This window comes from Schistocerca piceifrons, chromosome 6 (genome assembly GCF_021461385.2).
Source record: "Schistocerca piceifrons isolate TAMUIC-IGC-003096 chromosome 6, iqSchPice1.1, whole genome shotgun sequence".
NCBI classification, from domain to species: Eukaryota; Metazoa; Arthropoda; class Insecta; order Orthoptera; family Acrididae; genus Schistocerca; species Schistocerca piceifrons.
The window spans coordinates 431,309,050-431,326,459 of record NC_060143.1 but is presented as its reverse complement, the minus strand read 5'-3'; the positions used below and the strand labels follow the sequence as shown (position 1 = coordinate 431,326,459).

Below are 17,410 nucleotides of genomic sequence, written 5' to 3'. Positions count from 1 at the left end.
TTTTTTTTTTTTTTTTTTGACAAAATATTATTGCTTTCTGACAGACACAATGCCCTCTACAAACATTTGTCTGCTGGACTGTGCCAACATGTTGTTGTGTTGTTGCATAGATCACTGTAGACTGTAGACAAACAATACCACTAGAACATGTTTTCTGAGCACTGAGCTGAGACTGTGATGGGGTATCCATAACATGGAATCTACTTTTGATGACATCACATCAGAAGCTAGTAGAAACTGTATAAACAGTATGAGAAGTGAGTGTGATAATATGAGGGACATCCAATAAGTAATGTGACATATTATTTTTCTGAAAGGAAGTTGCTTTTATTCAGCATCACAATACACTGTATTGTTCCCTACTTTTTTTGGCTACAAAACCCTATTTTTCAATGTAATCTCCATTCAGTGCTGGCCTTACACTATCTTTCTGAGAGAGCCTGTATGCCTGGGTGGCATGAGTCTACTGGTCAGTGTCAGAGCCAACATCCTGCTGCATCAGTAACCTTCCTAACATTCACATACTGCTTTCCATGGAGTGCATCCTTCATTGGGTGAAACAGGTGGAAGTTGGAAGGTGTGACATGTGGGCTGCAGGGTGTATGAGGGAGAACAGTCCAGTGAAGTTTTTTGATGAGTGTGTCAACACTACCAACAGAGATATCCAGTTGTGCAGCAAGGTATTTGATTGTGATCCATCAGTCACCTTGAATGTGAATGTTTGTACATTCCAACATTGAAGGAGTCACAGCTGTGTGTGGCCAGCCAGTATGGTAGAGATCAGACAAGTTTGTGTAATCTTGTTTTGATGATGACAGACACCTCACCCAACACTGTGCTTTGTTCACTGTTGGGTCTCCATACACATTCTTCAAGTGCCTCTGAATACCTGCAATGCTCTGGTTTCCTGCCAAAAGAAAGTCAGTGAGAGCGCTCTGCTTGGAACACACCTCTGTTACAAATGCCATTTTGAAGGGAACATATAGGGCTGCAACCCGTTGGAACTTCATGAAACTGTAGGGGCTGAAGCAGTTTGTTGTTGCACACCAAAGTCTGCATTTTTTAACTGAGATTTGCTGAGAAAAAAATCTGTTGCGTTACTTATTGAATGTCCCTCTTACATCCAGGAGGAAGAGTGAATATGAGAACCACAACATTGGAAGGAAATGTAAAGTTCAGGAAGGAAAGTGGAAGAAAGAGTTGGTGGAGAAAAGGAGAAATTCTGGACAGTGTTATTTTTCACTAGAAATTTGATGTCCGTAAGGACTGTTGTGCAAAGCTATATTTTGTAAAAATATACACAAAAGATGAAGAAGAGCTCCATGAAAGCTTTTGGGCTGTAAGGGGAAATAATGCACAAGGTAGTGGAAAGTTCAGGTTGGAATGGCAACTCACCATAAAGACTGGCAGTCTGGCACAACAAAAAGACTGTTACACACTGAGCTTTTGGCCAAAGCGTTCTTCAGAAAAGAAAGGAAAACACACACACACACACATTCACACAAGCAGGCACACCTCATGCACACATGACCGCTATCTCTGGCTGCTCTGACCAGAATGCAACTGTTTCAATTGAATGGAAGCAGCAATCGTAAGTTGGGTAGGGAATGGAAAGGAATAGCAGGATACAGGTAGGGTGAGAGAAGAGTGCTTTCGGACAGTGGGTGCAGGGACTAGAAGGAAGCAGTACAAGCCACACACCGTCAGGTGGCTTGCGGAGTATAGATGTAGATGTGTAGATGTAGAAGCCTGCCAGGTGCAACATCAGGAGATTGTGTGTGTGTGTGGAGGGGGGGTTGGAGCAGAAAAAGAGACTAGTGGGAGCACTGGTAGAGAATGGCACACAGTGAGGGTGAGGCGGTGTGATTTGAGAGGAAATGATAGAGCAGAGGCGGAATAAATTATTGGATGGAGGGCATGGGGCAGCAGGTTATTGTAGGTTGAGGCTGGGATAATTTCAAGAGTGGACAATGTGTTGTAAGTGTAGCTCCTATTTGTGCAGTTCAGGAAAGCTGATGGTGGAGGGAAGGATCCTGATGGCCTGGTTTGTGAGGAAGCAATTGAACTCAAAAACATTATGCTCAGGTGCATGCTGTGCCACAGAGTGATCTACTCTGCTCTTGGCCAGAGTTTGATGATAACCATTCATCCTGGTGGATAGCTGGTTTGTAGTCAGCAGTGTTTGCAGCAGAAGTGGGATATGTCATGGCTACTTTCACAGATTCTGTATGACAATACAAGACTACACATTTCCTTGACTATTTTGTTGTCTGGGAAAGACAACGGCAGCAATTAGGCAGGGATTCCTGTGCTACTTGAAACATTTAGAGGTGCAAAAGAAGGTCTGAACCCTTACATAAAATGGCTGCAGCAGCTGTCAAGGTCAGTGATCAGCAAAGCATGAACACTTTATTCTTTCTTAGGCAGGTACTGTGATTTATTACCCACCAAGAAAATTTGCCCCATCAGCAGACTCTGAGGCCCTCATATTTTCAGAAATATATTACTATTTATGATGCACAGTACTAATATAAAAGAATATCATTTGCAACTTAGGTGTTCTCTGGAGCAATGACTTAACTGAGATATAATGAAACTGAGTTATAGAGCATCCTCAGTTTCTCATACATGGATCAAATTTCACTCAAATATAGACAAAAGAGCTTGGTTTCAAAATATCTGATGCGATAGTGTAATATGTAAGACTTACTGATTTGAAGTGTCAATGTAATATCAAACTTAAGTTTTTTTTCCCTTAGATCAATGCATAAAATAAGAAATAAAGTGAAATCTTCCGTGTTTTAATATGAAACAGTTGTTAAAACTAGAAGCAGGAGTCTGAGACCTTAATTCAATAAAAATTGTATTTTCAAGGTGTAGAAGTGGACAAGCAAAAAAAAAAATCCTGAGTTCTGCCTGGTTGAAAATACACCTTTTCCCGGGTAAAAATACATTTTTTTAGATCTTGATGTGCAGCAACAAATATGCTGTGTATCTTCATATTATGATACAATGCATATTTTCATATTACAAAAGTATGTATTTGAATTCCACCAAGCACAATATGTTAGTTTCTGAAGCACTGAAATTGAGATTGTGAAGCGCTTTAGTATGCCAATCATTGCTCATATAATGTGATCTCACCAGCTGATGGTAGCAGATTTTTAGAGCATATTACATATGATGTAGTCAGCCAATAGCAACATCACTGTTCCATAGTGCGAACATACAAATAGGAAAAGTTAATGGTTTAAATTAATATACATGATGTAGCTACAAGAAAAGCTAATCTTTCACAGATAGTATCGGTCTTCTTTGCGTGTGTTACAATTTAATATACATCACATAAATGTGCCACTAAAATTATAAATAATGACATAAATGTCTGGTCTCCTTGGCTTGAAATTCTTCTAAGTGGCTGGCCCTCAAACTGTTAAGCTTTAAATGAGAATCAAATGCTCTGTGATTTAAGAAATTCAAAGCACATTTGTATATCTAACATAATTCATTTGACATAAAATGAAATTTACTTTGAAAGTAATGATTTTGAACCACCATTTACAATATTTTCCCATCACTTGGTAGAATTCATTTCAATGGTTGTCAGAGAGTGCCAGAAAATGGTGTTACTGTGCATGAGCAGCTATGATGACATAGAAAACTCACATGTTCGCATCTATATAGCATTAAGAGATATTACATTCTGTTATAAATGAAACAGGACATCACAGCATACTCTAAGAGCATCAGAATTACATAAACCACACTAAAATGCATAATACGGCAGAAAGTGAAAATTCATATGTCCAGAGTCACAAAAAAATAGGCCCCAACCTGATATTAAGCTTTTGAATGCAGTTTTCGGGCTGCAAAGTTTCTTAGAGTACCACTATGGCATAATGCCATAAGTGCCAGAAGATCAAAATGGGTACTTGTAATTCAGCAAACAGTTGACACTAGCCAATAGTGTGTAATAAAGCATTTTTTTTCTAATAAATTTGCTCCCTATGTGGAAAAAATTAATTAAAAAAATTAAGTCTTTAGAAAATCAACAAAAATATCTTCATTGTTATGCAAGGCAATTAATGCTTGACTGGCAAAACCTGGAAATAAAATAAAATCAGAAAACTGAAACTAATAACATACACTCCTGGAAATTGAAATAAGAACACCGTGAATTCATTGTCCCAGGAAGGGGAAACTTTATTGACACATTCCTGGGGTCAGATACATCACATGATCACACTGACAGAACCACAGGCACATAGACACAGGCAACAGAGCATGCACAATGTCGGCACTAGTACAGTGTATATCCACCTTTCGCAGCAATGCAGGCTGCTATTCTCCCATGGAGATGATCGTAGAGATGCTGGATGTAGTCCTGTGGAACGGCTTGCCATGCCATTTCCACCTGGCGCCTCAGTTAGACCAGCGTTCGTGCTGGACGTGCAGACCGCGTGAGACGCCGCTTCATCCAGTCCCAAACGTGCTCAATGGGGGACAGATCCGGAGATCTTGCTGGCCAGGGTAGTTGACTTACACCTTCTAGAGCACATTGGGTGGCACGGGATACATGCGGACGTGCATTGTCCTGTTGGAACAGCAAGTTCCCTTGCCGGTCTAGGAATGGTAGAACGATGGGTTCGATGACGGTTTGGATGTACCGTGCACTATTCAGTGTCCCCTCGACGATCACCAGTGGTGTACGGCCAGTGTAGGAGATCGCTCCCCACACCATGATGCCGGGTGTTGGCCCTGTGTGCCTCGGTCGTATGCAGTCCTGATTATGGCGCTCACCTGCACGGCGCCAAACACGCATACGACCATCATTGGCACCAAGGCAGAAGCGACTCTCATCGCTGAAGACGACACGTCTCCATTCGTCCCTCCATTCACGCCTGTCGCGACACCACTGGAGGCGGGCTGCACGATGTTGGGGCGTGAGCGGAAGATGGCCTAACGGTGTGCGGGACCGTAGCCCAGCTTCATGGAGACGGTTGCGCATGGTCCTCGCCGATACCCCAGGAGCAACAGTGTCCCTAATTTGCTGGGAAGTGGCGGTGCGGTCCCCTACGGCACTGCGTAGGATCCTACGGTCTTGGCGTGGATCCGTGCGTCGCGGCGGTCCGGTCCCAGGTCGATGGGCACGTGCACCTTCCGCCGACCACTGGCGACAACATCGATGTACTGTGGAGACCTAACGCCCCACGTGTTGAGCAATTCGGTGGTACGTCCACCCGGCCTCCCGCATGCCCACTATACGCCCTCGCTCAAAGTCCGTCAACTGCACATACGGTTCACGTCCACGCTGTCGCGGCATGCTACCAGTGTTAAAGACTGCGATGGAGCTCCGTATGCCACGGCAAACTGGCTGACACTGACGGCGGCGGTGCACAAATGCTGCGCAGCTAGCGCCATTCGACGGTCAACACCGCGGTTCCTGGTGTGTCCGCTGTGCCGTGCGTGTGATCATTGCTTGTACAGCCCTCTCGCAGTGTCCGGAGCAAGTATGGTGGGTCTGACACACCGGTGTCAATGTGTTCTTTTTTCCATTTCCAGGAGTGTATTTTAGCCTTCCATAATTGTGTGAATGTATTTTAATTCACTTGCCAGCTACCAGCCATAGAAATCTGTTTTGTTTCCAATTTTCGTGTGATGTGAGAGCTGTAAATGAAGAGGAAACAGCAAAATCACTAAACCTAAACATGGCTCACATGAAGACCATCCCCCTCCCCACTACAACTCAGACTGCTCTATGCAGGCATGAAGCTGGCAACTTTGGCACTCCAGAAAATTTTTTCGTGGTAGCTTCTAGCTGCTTGTTGCTTTTGCCGATACAGCTAACAGCCACACTTAAAGTAGCCATAAGCAGGAGCAGGTACTGCTCATAAGTGACTCAACTGCACATGTGCATGAGCCCATTGGCAACTGCTCAAACGAACCTAATGTAAAATGTTTTGACGTCATGCTAATCGGAAGAAGTTTGTTGTCATGAAGTATTGCATAGGCTTCATCCTAAAGCCTTTGACACATTTTGCTGTTGGCAGACACTTGTGTTTTGTTATTAGGTATTTCCTTTTGCAACATAAATTTTACCACCATCATAAGACCCTCTCCAAACTTCAACTTTCTATCCTTAGAAGTCGGGGCTGGGTGATGATGAGTCAGTGAATCAGTCTGACCCGATTTCACCCACTTAAGGGTTGAATTTCCAAAAACACTGAAACATGTATTTTTTATCTCTAACCGAGACACCAAACACCAATTCTCAAAGATTTAGCTTTTAAAATGCTTTTGCAACGAAATATTTTCATAAAACATTTCATGCCCTATTTCACCACCTTAGGGGTTGAAATTTCCTGAACAGTGATGTATGTATGTTTTATTCCTAACAGTGGAGCCATTTACAAATTTTCGTTTCACTCCCATAGGGATTGAACTCCCAAAAACAGTGAAACACTATCTTTTTATTTCTAACTGGTAAGCCAAATCTAAATTTTCACAGATTTAACTTTAAAAATGTTTTCATAGTAAAATATTTTCATAAAAAGTCTCATCTCCTACTTCATCCCCTGGAGGTTCACTTTCCAAAAACACTGAAACATATATTTTCTTTATTTGTAACTGAGAAGTCAGATACCAGCATTCAGAGACATACTTTAAAACTCCTTTAGTAGTTCTTTAATAATGTAATATTTTTAAAAAAAAGCTTTCACCCACTATTTCAACCCCCATATGGTTAAATTTCTAAAAATGCTGGAACAAGTATTTCTTTAGTTCTGAATAGAGAAACCAAATACCAGTTTTCATAGTTTTAGCTTCAAAATTCCCTTAATTGTGACATACTTTCAAAAAGCCTTTCATCGCCTATTTTGCCCCCTGAGGAGTACAATTTTGGGTTGTCCCTTCTTAAATGATGCCTACAGTATAAGATCCACACCCTCTCTAAAACTTCAAGTTTTTATACTTACCAGTTCGGGCTGGGTGATGATGAGTCAGTGAATGTCACTGACCCCATTTCAGCACCATAAGGACTGCATTTCCGAAAACAATGAAACATATTTTTTATTTCTAATTGAGAAGCCAAATTTAAAATTTCATAAATTTAGCTTTAAAAATGCTTTCATAATATATTTTCACAAAGACTCTCTTCCCCATTTCTCCTGCTTAGGAGTGCAATTTTCAGAAACACTGGAACACGTACTTTTTTAGTTTGTAACCAAAATGTCAGATACCAATGTTGATAATGTAGCTTTAAAAGTCCTTTAGTAGTTCTTTAATAATAATATACTTTTTAAAAATGCTTTCACCTACTATTTCACCCCCGTAGGTTTAAATTTCCAAAAATGCTGAAACGTATTTCTTTATTTCTGACCAAGAAACCAAATACCAGTTTTCGTAGGTCTACCTTCAAAATTGGCATAACAGCAACATGTTTTTTTTTTTTTTTTTAAAAAAACCTTCATCCTGTATTTCACCCCCTTAGTGATGGAATTTTGAAAAATGCTTTCTTAAAAGACACCTAGAGTATAAGCTCCACACTTTCTCCAAATTTCAAATTTCTACCCATAGCAGTTTGGGGTGGGTGACGATGAGTCGGTCAGTCAGATCATTGCCTTTTATATATAGAGATTTATTCAGTACAATGTCAGACTCCTAAAAAATTGCTATGTTTGCTGATGACACAAGTATACTGATAGAAAGCCCAAACATATCCATACCAGTTACAACCAAGAGAATAATGGGCAGGTTTACACTGGTTCTAATAAAACAGCTGACTGATAATCGTACAAAGCCTCATATTATAAAATTACCAAGCTATTAAAAGGCTGCCCAGTACTGACCTGCAAGAGGCAAAATTCCAGCATTGCTAATACACACATTTAAAAGTGAAAAACCATCCCTAGCTTTCGAAATTATTAGTTGTCTCCTCAGGGAGGAAATAGGGATGTGTTGGGGAAGTATAGAAAGGTCCCAGAAGAAGAGGACCTCTTATGATGAAAAAACTTATGTATAACAATATATTGTGTGTGCAGTTAAGAGTAACAGTGTTTTGGATTTATTGGGTTGTATAGTTGAAGAGTTGGCAGACTGCATTCTAACTTTACATTGTTCTCCTTTCTTGTGAAGTGTGAAGATAATCACTGTGAGATTGAAACCAGTAACATTGAAAGATGTTCTTGTGATTGTATCAATATCAGAATAAAAGAATATTTACTTGCAATTGAGCTTTATATGGCACTCTTTTAACAATACTGTCAGAGAACAGCGTACACAGTATTAAAATATTTTGGCTGTTTATTGCTAAGAGCTTAATCATTACACCTCCCTAAAAATATTAAAACATTTACTAAAATTACTGTCACTGAAAAGAAATATCCTGTATATTCATGTGACTTTCCAGACAAAACATCCTGCATCATTGTCATTAAGTACATGAAATATCCTGTATATTCATTTGACTTTCTGGGCAAAACATCCTGCAGCACCATCATTAAGTACATGTTATTACATTCAAAACTATGTACATTGGTGTAGTCCATGATGGCAACATCACAGGTTATACTGTACTGTTTTTGAAAACTAATCTACTAACATCAACACAGATACATAAGCAGTTCACAAACATGTGATTCAGATGCATTACTCATTCAAAATATTCAGTTTAAGATCCTCTACCATGTGTCTAAAAATTTAGAACTAACTGCCCCTCCTCCCCCTCCCCCCTCCCACACACACACACACACACACACACACACACACAAATCAAAGACCACCTTAATGAAAGCACCTTTTGTTATCCTGTCATTCATCATTAAAGTATGTCTCTTTCCATTTTCCATGATTAAATTTAGTTATTACATAAACCCTCACAGGAAATTATTACAATGGAAATTCAATTTTACATTAACTGATTTTATGTTTTTCATGATCCTACTCCATAAATTCATCACCACTGTTGAAAAAAAAAAAACCATAAGAAGATTGCTAAAAATTCCCCATTTTACGTTTCTTCCAAGTAAGGTCTACATTGATTCTACGTTCTTACTCAACGGCTCACTTGACTTCATTCCGTTTTGTTCCTATTGACATTTGATGTGACTGAAAGAGTTATAAGTGGCACAAGAGACAGACAGTTCACACCACTGATGGTGATGAAGTTAAAGGAATATTTTAGGCCATTGAGTAGAGGGTAGACATGAGAGAGGAAATGCTGATGTAATCCATGATTGACATTACCAACACAACATGCAACATTTAGCTTCATCATACAGCTACTGTTAGCTTGTGGCAGCAATGGAAAAACAGGACAGTTGATGTGAAGTTTTCCAGATGAAGCCAATACATGACAAAGTGGCCCAGCTGCCACATTTTGTTGTGTCACTTATAATTCAGTTTCATCTTTTTGTATGTATTTCCGATGTACTGTATTCAGCAATAACATCAAGAGCCAATCTTTTAAATCCGACACTTAGTCTTGAAAAATATACTTGGTCAGAATCAAGGAAATGTCAGCCATTTCCAGCTAGTGAGGTCTTATTAGCTGGCGACTTGTTATATCACCCAACAGCCAGCGCAGCCACCACACCACACTAATGTATTTGTATTTATTTATTTATCCTGTGGATCACATATTGTACAAAGTACACATGATATAGCACAAGTACATAAAAATGAGCTCAGCTTCTTGATGTGTGGAGAGGGGGAAGGGTCCTTCAATTACAGGAGTGCAGGTAGGTGTGAAAGCATTTTGTAAAATGCCAAAAATATACTTTTCGTGCAGATTGTGTATTATGGGAGGGATGTCACATGGAAATATAACAAGGGTTTTGTGACAGTACATTTTAAAGACTTTCTTCTTAAAATCGGACATGATACAGCTGCAACAACCTCATACACTATACACATATATACTTTGCACCACAAACATAGATCATAAAGATAGGCAGCAGGGATGGAAGGCATGAAGTGAAACTGTAGCACCTGAGCTTTCTTTTAAACTTAAATTTTAAACAGTGTACAGAAATTCACTGAGCCGACTTCTAATGAACTTGTAAAGTCAGCTGGGGAAACTCATTTTTTCACATATCTGTTTCTCTCATTGAGAAAAGAAAAACACGTACCGGTACCCCACATGTTAGATTCTGACACCTTTCACCATACTTCACCATTTTTTGGTTTAATTCACCATATTCATCAGTTTTCCTTTTTCCTGGGTGAGCAAAAAGGAAAGATGTCTCAAAATCGTGTGCTTTGATGTATACTTTGTGGTCATAGCATCTAAGAAAATAGCTCAGTTCCCTTGTATTCCAATACCGATTTCATTTTTTTGATGACTTTTCACTTGCTGGTTTTTAAGAATTGGTGGAATTCATTACCACAAATTATTTTATAAACACCGTATTGTACATGTAATGTCCGTTGCTTATATAAGTTTTATACAATGTATTGGAGAGGGATATGATGTGTTCAGTGACTCATAGCATTCTTTGATCAATAATGAATGCTTTTTATTCCTTTCGGTTAATGTGTTTATCGCTGGGCCTGTTTTATGTACTGTTAAGGAAATGGAAAAAAAATACTTTCCTCATGTTTAATGATAACACTGTCAAACACATTTCAGTAGAAGATGTAATCTAGAATTGTAGAATTACTGGCAATAGGCACTAATTTTCTGTTGTTAAAAATGGGAAAAAGTCAAGATTTTTTTGCACAGATATCCTTCTCTTTTTTTAAAAAAAAAATTCCCATCACAATCAACTCAACATTATCACTGGCCAAGCACTTATCTCTAATTTTTTTCACAAGTGATCCGATTTGAAAATGACTCCATTGCTGCTAAAATGAGACACAACTGTATCAAATGTACAAGTCAAACACTTTTCCAAAGGGGCTCGCCGCTGTTGGATTCAATAGACTGATTTACAATGTAGTATCTGACTCACCAAGCCAGTGAATCACATAGCAGTAAGCTATATGAACAGCTGTTTTATGGAACAAGATGTTTCTCAATTTCAAGCTAGGTAATTGTTGTTAAATGAATCTTTAGTTCACTAGTCACCATCTTTAAATTCAGCGTCATTGCAAGAAGACCACAGTGAGTATCTATTTAATTTCTCAGCTGTGATTTGTCAAAGCCTTCATTGTCTAGTAAAATATATTCAGTGATAAAAGAACTGCAGTCAAATGCAAAATCTGTTCCAACCATCTGAGGAATATAGCTGAACTTGTGAAGGCTGCTTGAAGAAGTGAAATCAAGTAGTAGAAAGTCCAGGATGGAATAACAACAATAAGGAAAGGATAGACAGGTACTCATCACAAAGAAGTGTTGAGTCACAGCCTGGCAAAATGGAGAAGAATACTAGAAATATTAAAGCTCAGTCAGCCCTCAGTACCAGGAGACAGTAGGCATATGTGTGCGAGTTTTTGATGTGTGAACATGTAAGAAAGTTAAAAATTTGTAGCATTCTTTTTCATTGTGTCTGTCTGTGACTTAGTGCTACCACTACGTAAGATTGTATCCTTTCCATACAGTTGGAAATATGAAATCAAATTCTACAAAGCTGATATTGATCTTTACTGCACAAGGCCTGACCACAACTTTAGAAATAATGGATGAGGGAAAATCAATAAATAAAAGAAATACTCAAGATTCCTTGGTATTCATATGATAAGAATATGAATTGGAAATCAGGTGTTGTAGATCTACACTGAAGAGCCAAAGAAACTGGTACACCTGCCTAATATAGTGTAGGACCCCCATGAGCACACAGAAGTGCGCAACATGACATGGTATTGTCTTGACTAATGTCTGAAGTAAGGCTGGAGGGAATGGACACCATGAATCCTGCAGAGCTGTCTATAAATCCATAAGAGTACGAGGGGGTGGAAATCTCTTCTGAACAGTACGACGCAAGACATCCCAGATACACTCAATAATGTTTGTGTCTGGGAAGTTTGTTTAAACTCAGAAGAGTGTTCCTAGAGGCACTCTGTGGCAATTCTGGATGTGTGGGGTATCACATTGTCCTGCTGGAATTGCCTGAGTTTGTCGGAATGCACAATGGACATGAATGAATGCAGGTGATCATACAGAAAGCTTATGCTTGTGTCACCTGTCAGTCATATTTAGATGTATCGGGGGCCCCTATCACTCCAACTGCATATGACCCACACCATTACAGAGCCTCCACTAGCTTGAACAGTGCCCTGCTGACATGCAGGGTCCATGGATTCATGAGGTTGTCTCCGTACCCGTACACGTCTACACACTCGATACAATCTGAGACAAGACTCGTCCGACCAGGCAACATGTTTCCAGTCATCAACAGTCCAATGTAGGTGTTGACGGGCCCAGGCAAGGCATAAAACTTTGTACCATGTAGTCACCAAGGGTACGCAAGTGGGCGTTTGGCTCCGAAAACCCATGTCAATGATGTTTCATTGAATGGTTCACATGCTGATACTTGCTGATGGCCCAGCATTGAAATCTGCAGCAATTTGTGAAAGGATTGCACTTCTGTCATGTTGAACAATTGTCTTCAGCTGACGTTGGTCCCATTCTTCCAGGATCTTTTTCCAGCCACAGCGATGCTGGAGATTTGATGTTTTACCGGATTCCTGATATTCACGGTACACTCATGAAATGGTTGTAGATGAAAATCATCACTTCATCTGTACCTGGGAGATGTTGTGTCCCATTGCTCGGGCACCAGCTGTAGCACCATGTTTAAACTTACTCAAATCTTGATAATCTGCCATTGTAGCAGTAGTAACCAATCTAACAAATGCACCAGACATTTGTTGTCTTATATAGGCATTGCCGACCACAGTGCCGTATTCTGCCTGTTTACTTATCTCTGTACCTGAATATACTTGTACCAGTTTCTTTGGTTCTTCAGTGTATAGAAACATCTAAACTCTGAAACTTTTGAATGACAGATAAAAGCGGACTTTGGACATGATAATGGCAAAAAAATTGATTTAATTTTTCCATTCTTACTCCATTCTTGCCAATGTTGTATGGTAATATGTTGTGCTGCAATTCTTCATTAAGATAGAAAGTGCTCATTCCACAGAAGAATGTAATAAGGATAACATGTGGTTCTACTCTAGAACCTTTTGTAGACAGTTATTCAATCAGTTGGGCATACTGACAACATCTCCACAGCCCCTTTACTCCCTTATGCACTTTGTTGTCAACAGTCAATCTCAGTTTGGAACCAAAAGCAAGATTCATAAATGTAATACTAGAATAACTTATACTATCAAAAACTCATTCTTAGTGTGGCCCAGAAAGGTGTGTTTTCAGCCATGAAAATCTTTGAACAGTTACAATACAATAAAAGAATGGTTGATATTCACCATATAATGAAAACCTGAGTCACAGAGAGGAACACCAAAAAGACTGTCGGAAAGTTAGCTTTCAGCCAACAAGGCCTTTGTCAAGAATAGAAAACATATACACGTGAACACACTCATGCAAACACAACTTACACACACATGACCACATTCTTTGGCAGCTGGAGCCAGACTGGGAGCAGCAGGGCATTATGGGGGAGGCAACCAGGTGGGGGTAAGGAGAGGCTGGGGGAGAGGCTGGGTCAGGGAGAGGAACGATAGCAGGGGGATGGCAAAGTGCTGCTGGAAGTGTGCAGGGACAAGGTGGAGAATGGGGCAGCTAGGTGCAGTCGGGAGGTTAGACAAAGGGGCGAGGGGAAGAGGGGGGTTACTGCAAAAGGAGAGAAGTGAAAAGATGGGTACATTGGTGGAAAAGAGGACTGTGTAGTGCTGGAATGGGAACAGGGCAGGGGGTAGGTGGGTAAGGACACTAAAAAAGATTGAGGTGAGGAGGTTTACAGGAACATTGGATATATTGCAGGGAGGGTGTGAAGCAGTCTTTGTAATGAAGGACATTGTGTTGGGTGGCATGCTCAGCAATAGGGTGGTTGAGTTGTTTCTTGACGATAGTTTGTCAGTGGCCATTCGTGTGGACAGACAGCTTGTTGGTTGTCATGCCTGCACAGGATGCAGCACAGTAGTGGCAGTTTAGCTTGTAGATCTCATGACTGGTTTGACTGGTAGCCCTGCCTTTGATGAGATAGGTGATGTTTGTGACAGGACTGGAGCAGGTGGTGGTGGGAGGATGTATGGGACAGGTCTTGTATGTAGCTCACTTCGGGGATATAAGCCACGAAGCTAGGGTTGGGAGCAGGGGTTATGCAGGGATTGACGAGGATGTTGTGTAGGTTCGGTGGGCAGTGGAATACCACTGTGGGAGGAGTGGGAAGGGTAGTGGGTAGGACATTTTTCATTTCAGGGCACAGTAAGAGGTAGTTGAAACCCTGGTGGAGAATGTAAACCCTGTCATCTCTCCCCTTCCCTGCCCCAGCCTCTCCTTACCCCACATGGTTACCTCTCCCATAATGCCCTGCTGCTCACAGTCTGGCTCCAGCTGCCAGAGACTGTGGTCAAATGTGTGTTAAGTTGTGTTTGCAAGTGTGTGTGTGTGTGTGTGTGTGTGTGTGTGTGTGTCTGTGTCTGTGTCTGTGTCTGTGTCTGTCTCTGTGTGTGTGTGTGTTTTGTCTATTTTGACACAATCATGTTGCCATATTTTTCACTGGGAAGGTTTATCTACTTCGGTAGACTAACAACTAACACTTTCTGCATCTTAGTGAATAGCCACAAAATTATGATTGACTGAAATGACATAAAATGAAATGAAATGATTGTATAGCATTGATGCTACCGACTTGTGAGTCTTTTGAGTTGACACCACATTAGGCAAATGATGACAAATTGATGATGAGGACAACACTACACCCAGCCTCTGAGCAGAGAAAATCTCAGTCAGCTAGGAATCGAACCCAGTCCCACTGCATGGCGGTCAGACAAGCTGACCAGTCAGCCAAGGGAGAGGACTAATAATTGATTAACCCGCTAAGTAACTGTGTTTTGTGGGGCTTAATTGTCCAGTGAATTAATATATTTCTCCTCATTTTTACCTATGATGTTCTGTGGCCCATTTTGAAATATAAGCCCTTTTTCTGTTATGCAGAGCTTGTCATTTACACTGACAACTAATATTAATTTTAGAGACAATGTCAGCCATGGTGCTTCTTCCCTAGATTTGGTAGACAGTGCATCAGTTATGCATAGCTAATAGGGATTATTGTTGTAAGTAACCACAGAGAAATGAGAAAAATGGTAATGTATTTCCAGCACAAAACATGAAACAATTGCATGTCCTTCCAAATTATTTGAGTTTTGCTGATATTCTGTTGTGCAGTTTTTGATTTCTTCAGAGCTTTATGTCTAAAAAAAGACTGCTTACACTATGCTTGCCCATCCTCTTCTGGAGTATTGCTGTGCAGTGTGGGATCCCTATTATGTAGGATTGACAGAGGACATCAAAAAATTTCAAAAAACAGCTGGTTGTTTTGTGTAATCGTGAAACAGGGGAGCAGCTGCTACAGATATGATATGTGAATCATTCAAAAAGGTGTTTTTCATTGCAGCAGGATCTCGTTGTGGGATTTCAGTCACCAACATTCTCCTGAGAGTGTGAAAATATTTTGGTGGAATGGTAGAGAAATATCTTGAAGATGATTCAGTGAACCCTCTCCCAGGCACCTAACTGTGAATCGCAGATTAATCATGTAGATCTGGATCATGTGGATGTAGATGAATGTTGATATAATAGAACCTTAGTGACAATTTTGACAACTGATCCATTTTCAAATGACTGCTTCCAAGAAATAGTAATTAATGAGTGCCATTTGCTATCCCACATATTATGCAGATTTTTAATATGAGCCTAACCTTGTTTACTGTGCAGCCAGTGTTGCAGCAGTGCCGACGACTCCAGCTGCCCCTGCTCCCGGACAGTCACGGTCAGCAAGCGAACCTGAGCGTGAGCGGTCCGTGTTCCGTTTCCCCAAATCACAGACAGATGGAGCACTCAGCTCAGTGCTTCTTGTGCAGGAAAGCAATCTGAGTTCTGATGATTTCCACGAAGCCCTGTTCCTGCTCGAACCAAAGGAGTCCTGCAAGCGCCGCAAGAAGTCGAAAAAGGAACGCCACAAAGAAGCCAGCTCTGCACTGTGAGATACAACATCTATGTTGGTGCCCCGTTCTGAACTAACTTCTCGGCATGTGGATGCATATACATTGATCCTCTTGTATTGTGCTTACATGTGTGTAGATCATGGCACTCAAATGTGGAGCTTTTTCTATTACTTTCTCTTGGAACTTTTGCCTGAGAGATACCAAGTCTCTCAGTCAGATCTCTTAAGGTGTGAGGACAATTCCTGGTGTTGAAAAATCTGTAGTTGGAAATGATTGGAAATGATAGTTGCAGATCATCTGTGGACTCGGCAGGCAGTTCTTGTGTGGCGGTCAAAAATTAATCTGTTTTGTGCAATAAACTGTGATGCAATCTTGTTTATGAGTTGTGTTTTATAAATCACTGGGATGCTATTAGTACGATTTAATGACTGTGTGGTTAGAGAATGTTCATTCTTTACTGTAAACTAACACTGGAATTGTTATTGTAAAGGGATTCTGAATTCTTTTATGTGGAGTGGATCAATTTCTGAGACTGCTTTTTTAGCACTCTCTTTCAGACAAATTTTTGTTAAGAACAAAATGATAACCAAACAATTTTTTGACATTTATGCATATTTAGTGATAACATGTTCCTTTGATTTTTCAAGAATGGTGTAACATGTTTTCAACATTTGTAAAAAATTGAACCAACAGCTTTTCTGTTACTGGAATCACAGAAAAGGTTTTGAAACATTTGTCTGTGTGTATGCAATGCTGATTCTTACAATTTGCATGTAATTAAAAATAATTCCTCAAACATTCCATGGTACAATACTTTGTAAATGCAATTAAAACCGTTTTTACACTGTGTAGAATGTTTTCTGTATATGTAATTACATATTATTTCGGATACACAATAAGACCACAATTACATTGAAATCAGCTATATAGCATAAACAGTCACTGTTATTTATGATATTTATGTCCTAATACTGACTGTTCTGAGTTTATCTGAATACTTTTTTAGATGGTACTAGAACACTGTTGTCAACAATTTCCTGAGCTTGTGATATGTCCTAAAGTTTAATATGTAAACATGCAGACAATACTAAAGAAACAAGTGGAGCAGACTAGAAGTTAAGGTTGAGAGTAGAGAATAGTATTTACAGAAAAACAGTATAGTAAATACTAATTCTCTCAAGATGATTGATTGTCATAGTTCAATCCTAGTCAGCAGCTAATATCTCTGCAGGAATTGGTACACAGATTTATAGTTTGAATTGGTGATTTGTAGCTTATATACATGTAATCTAAATGGCTACAATATGAAAAGAATGGGTTGGTAAACCACATAGAGGAG

General features: G+C 40.0%; 1 protein-coding gene across 3 annotated transcripts in view; it reads left to right on the top strand.

The window, feature by feature from the left end:
• Positions 1-16,918, top strand: part of LOC124802978 (ankyrin repeat and IBR domain-containing protein 1-like) — a 579,445-nt gene extending 562,527 nt beyond the window's left edge. For 2 of the 3 annotated variants that reach the window (XM_047264079.1, XM_047264078.1), the window contains exon 21: positions 15,842-16,918. In XM_047264079.1, coding sequence (XP_047120035.1) covers positions 15,842-16,110 — 269 coding nt within the window. In that variant the 3' untranslated portion in view covers positions 16,111-16,918. The remainder of the gene's footprint in view (positions 1-15,841) is intronic. The other variant, XM_047264080.1, reaches the window with a different exon arrangement.
• Positions 16,919-17,410: the final 492 nt, after the last annotated feature.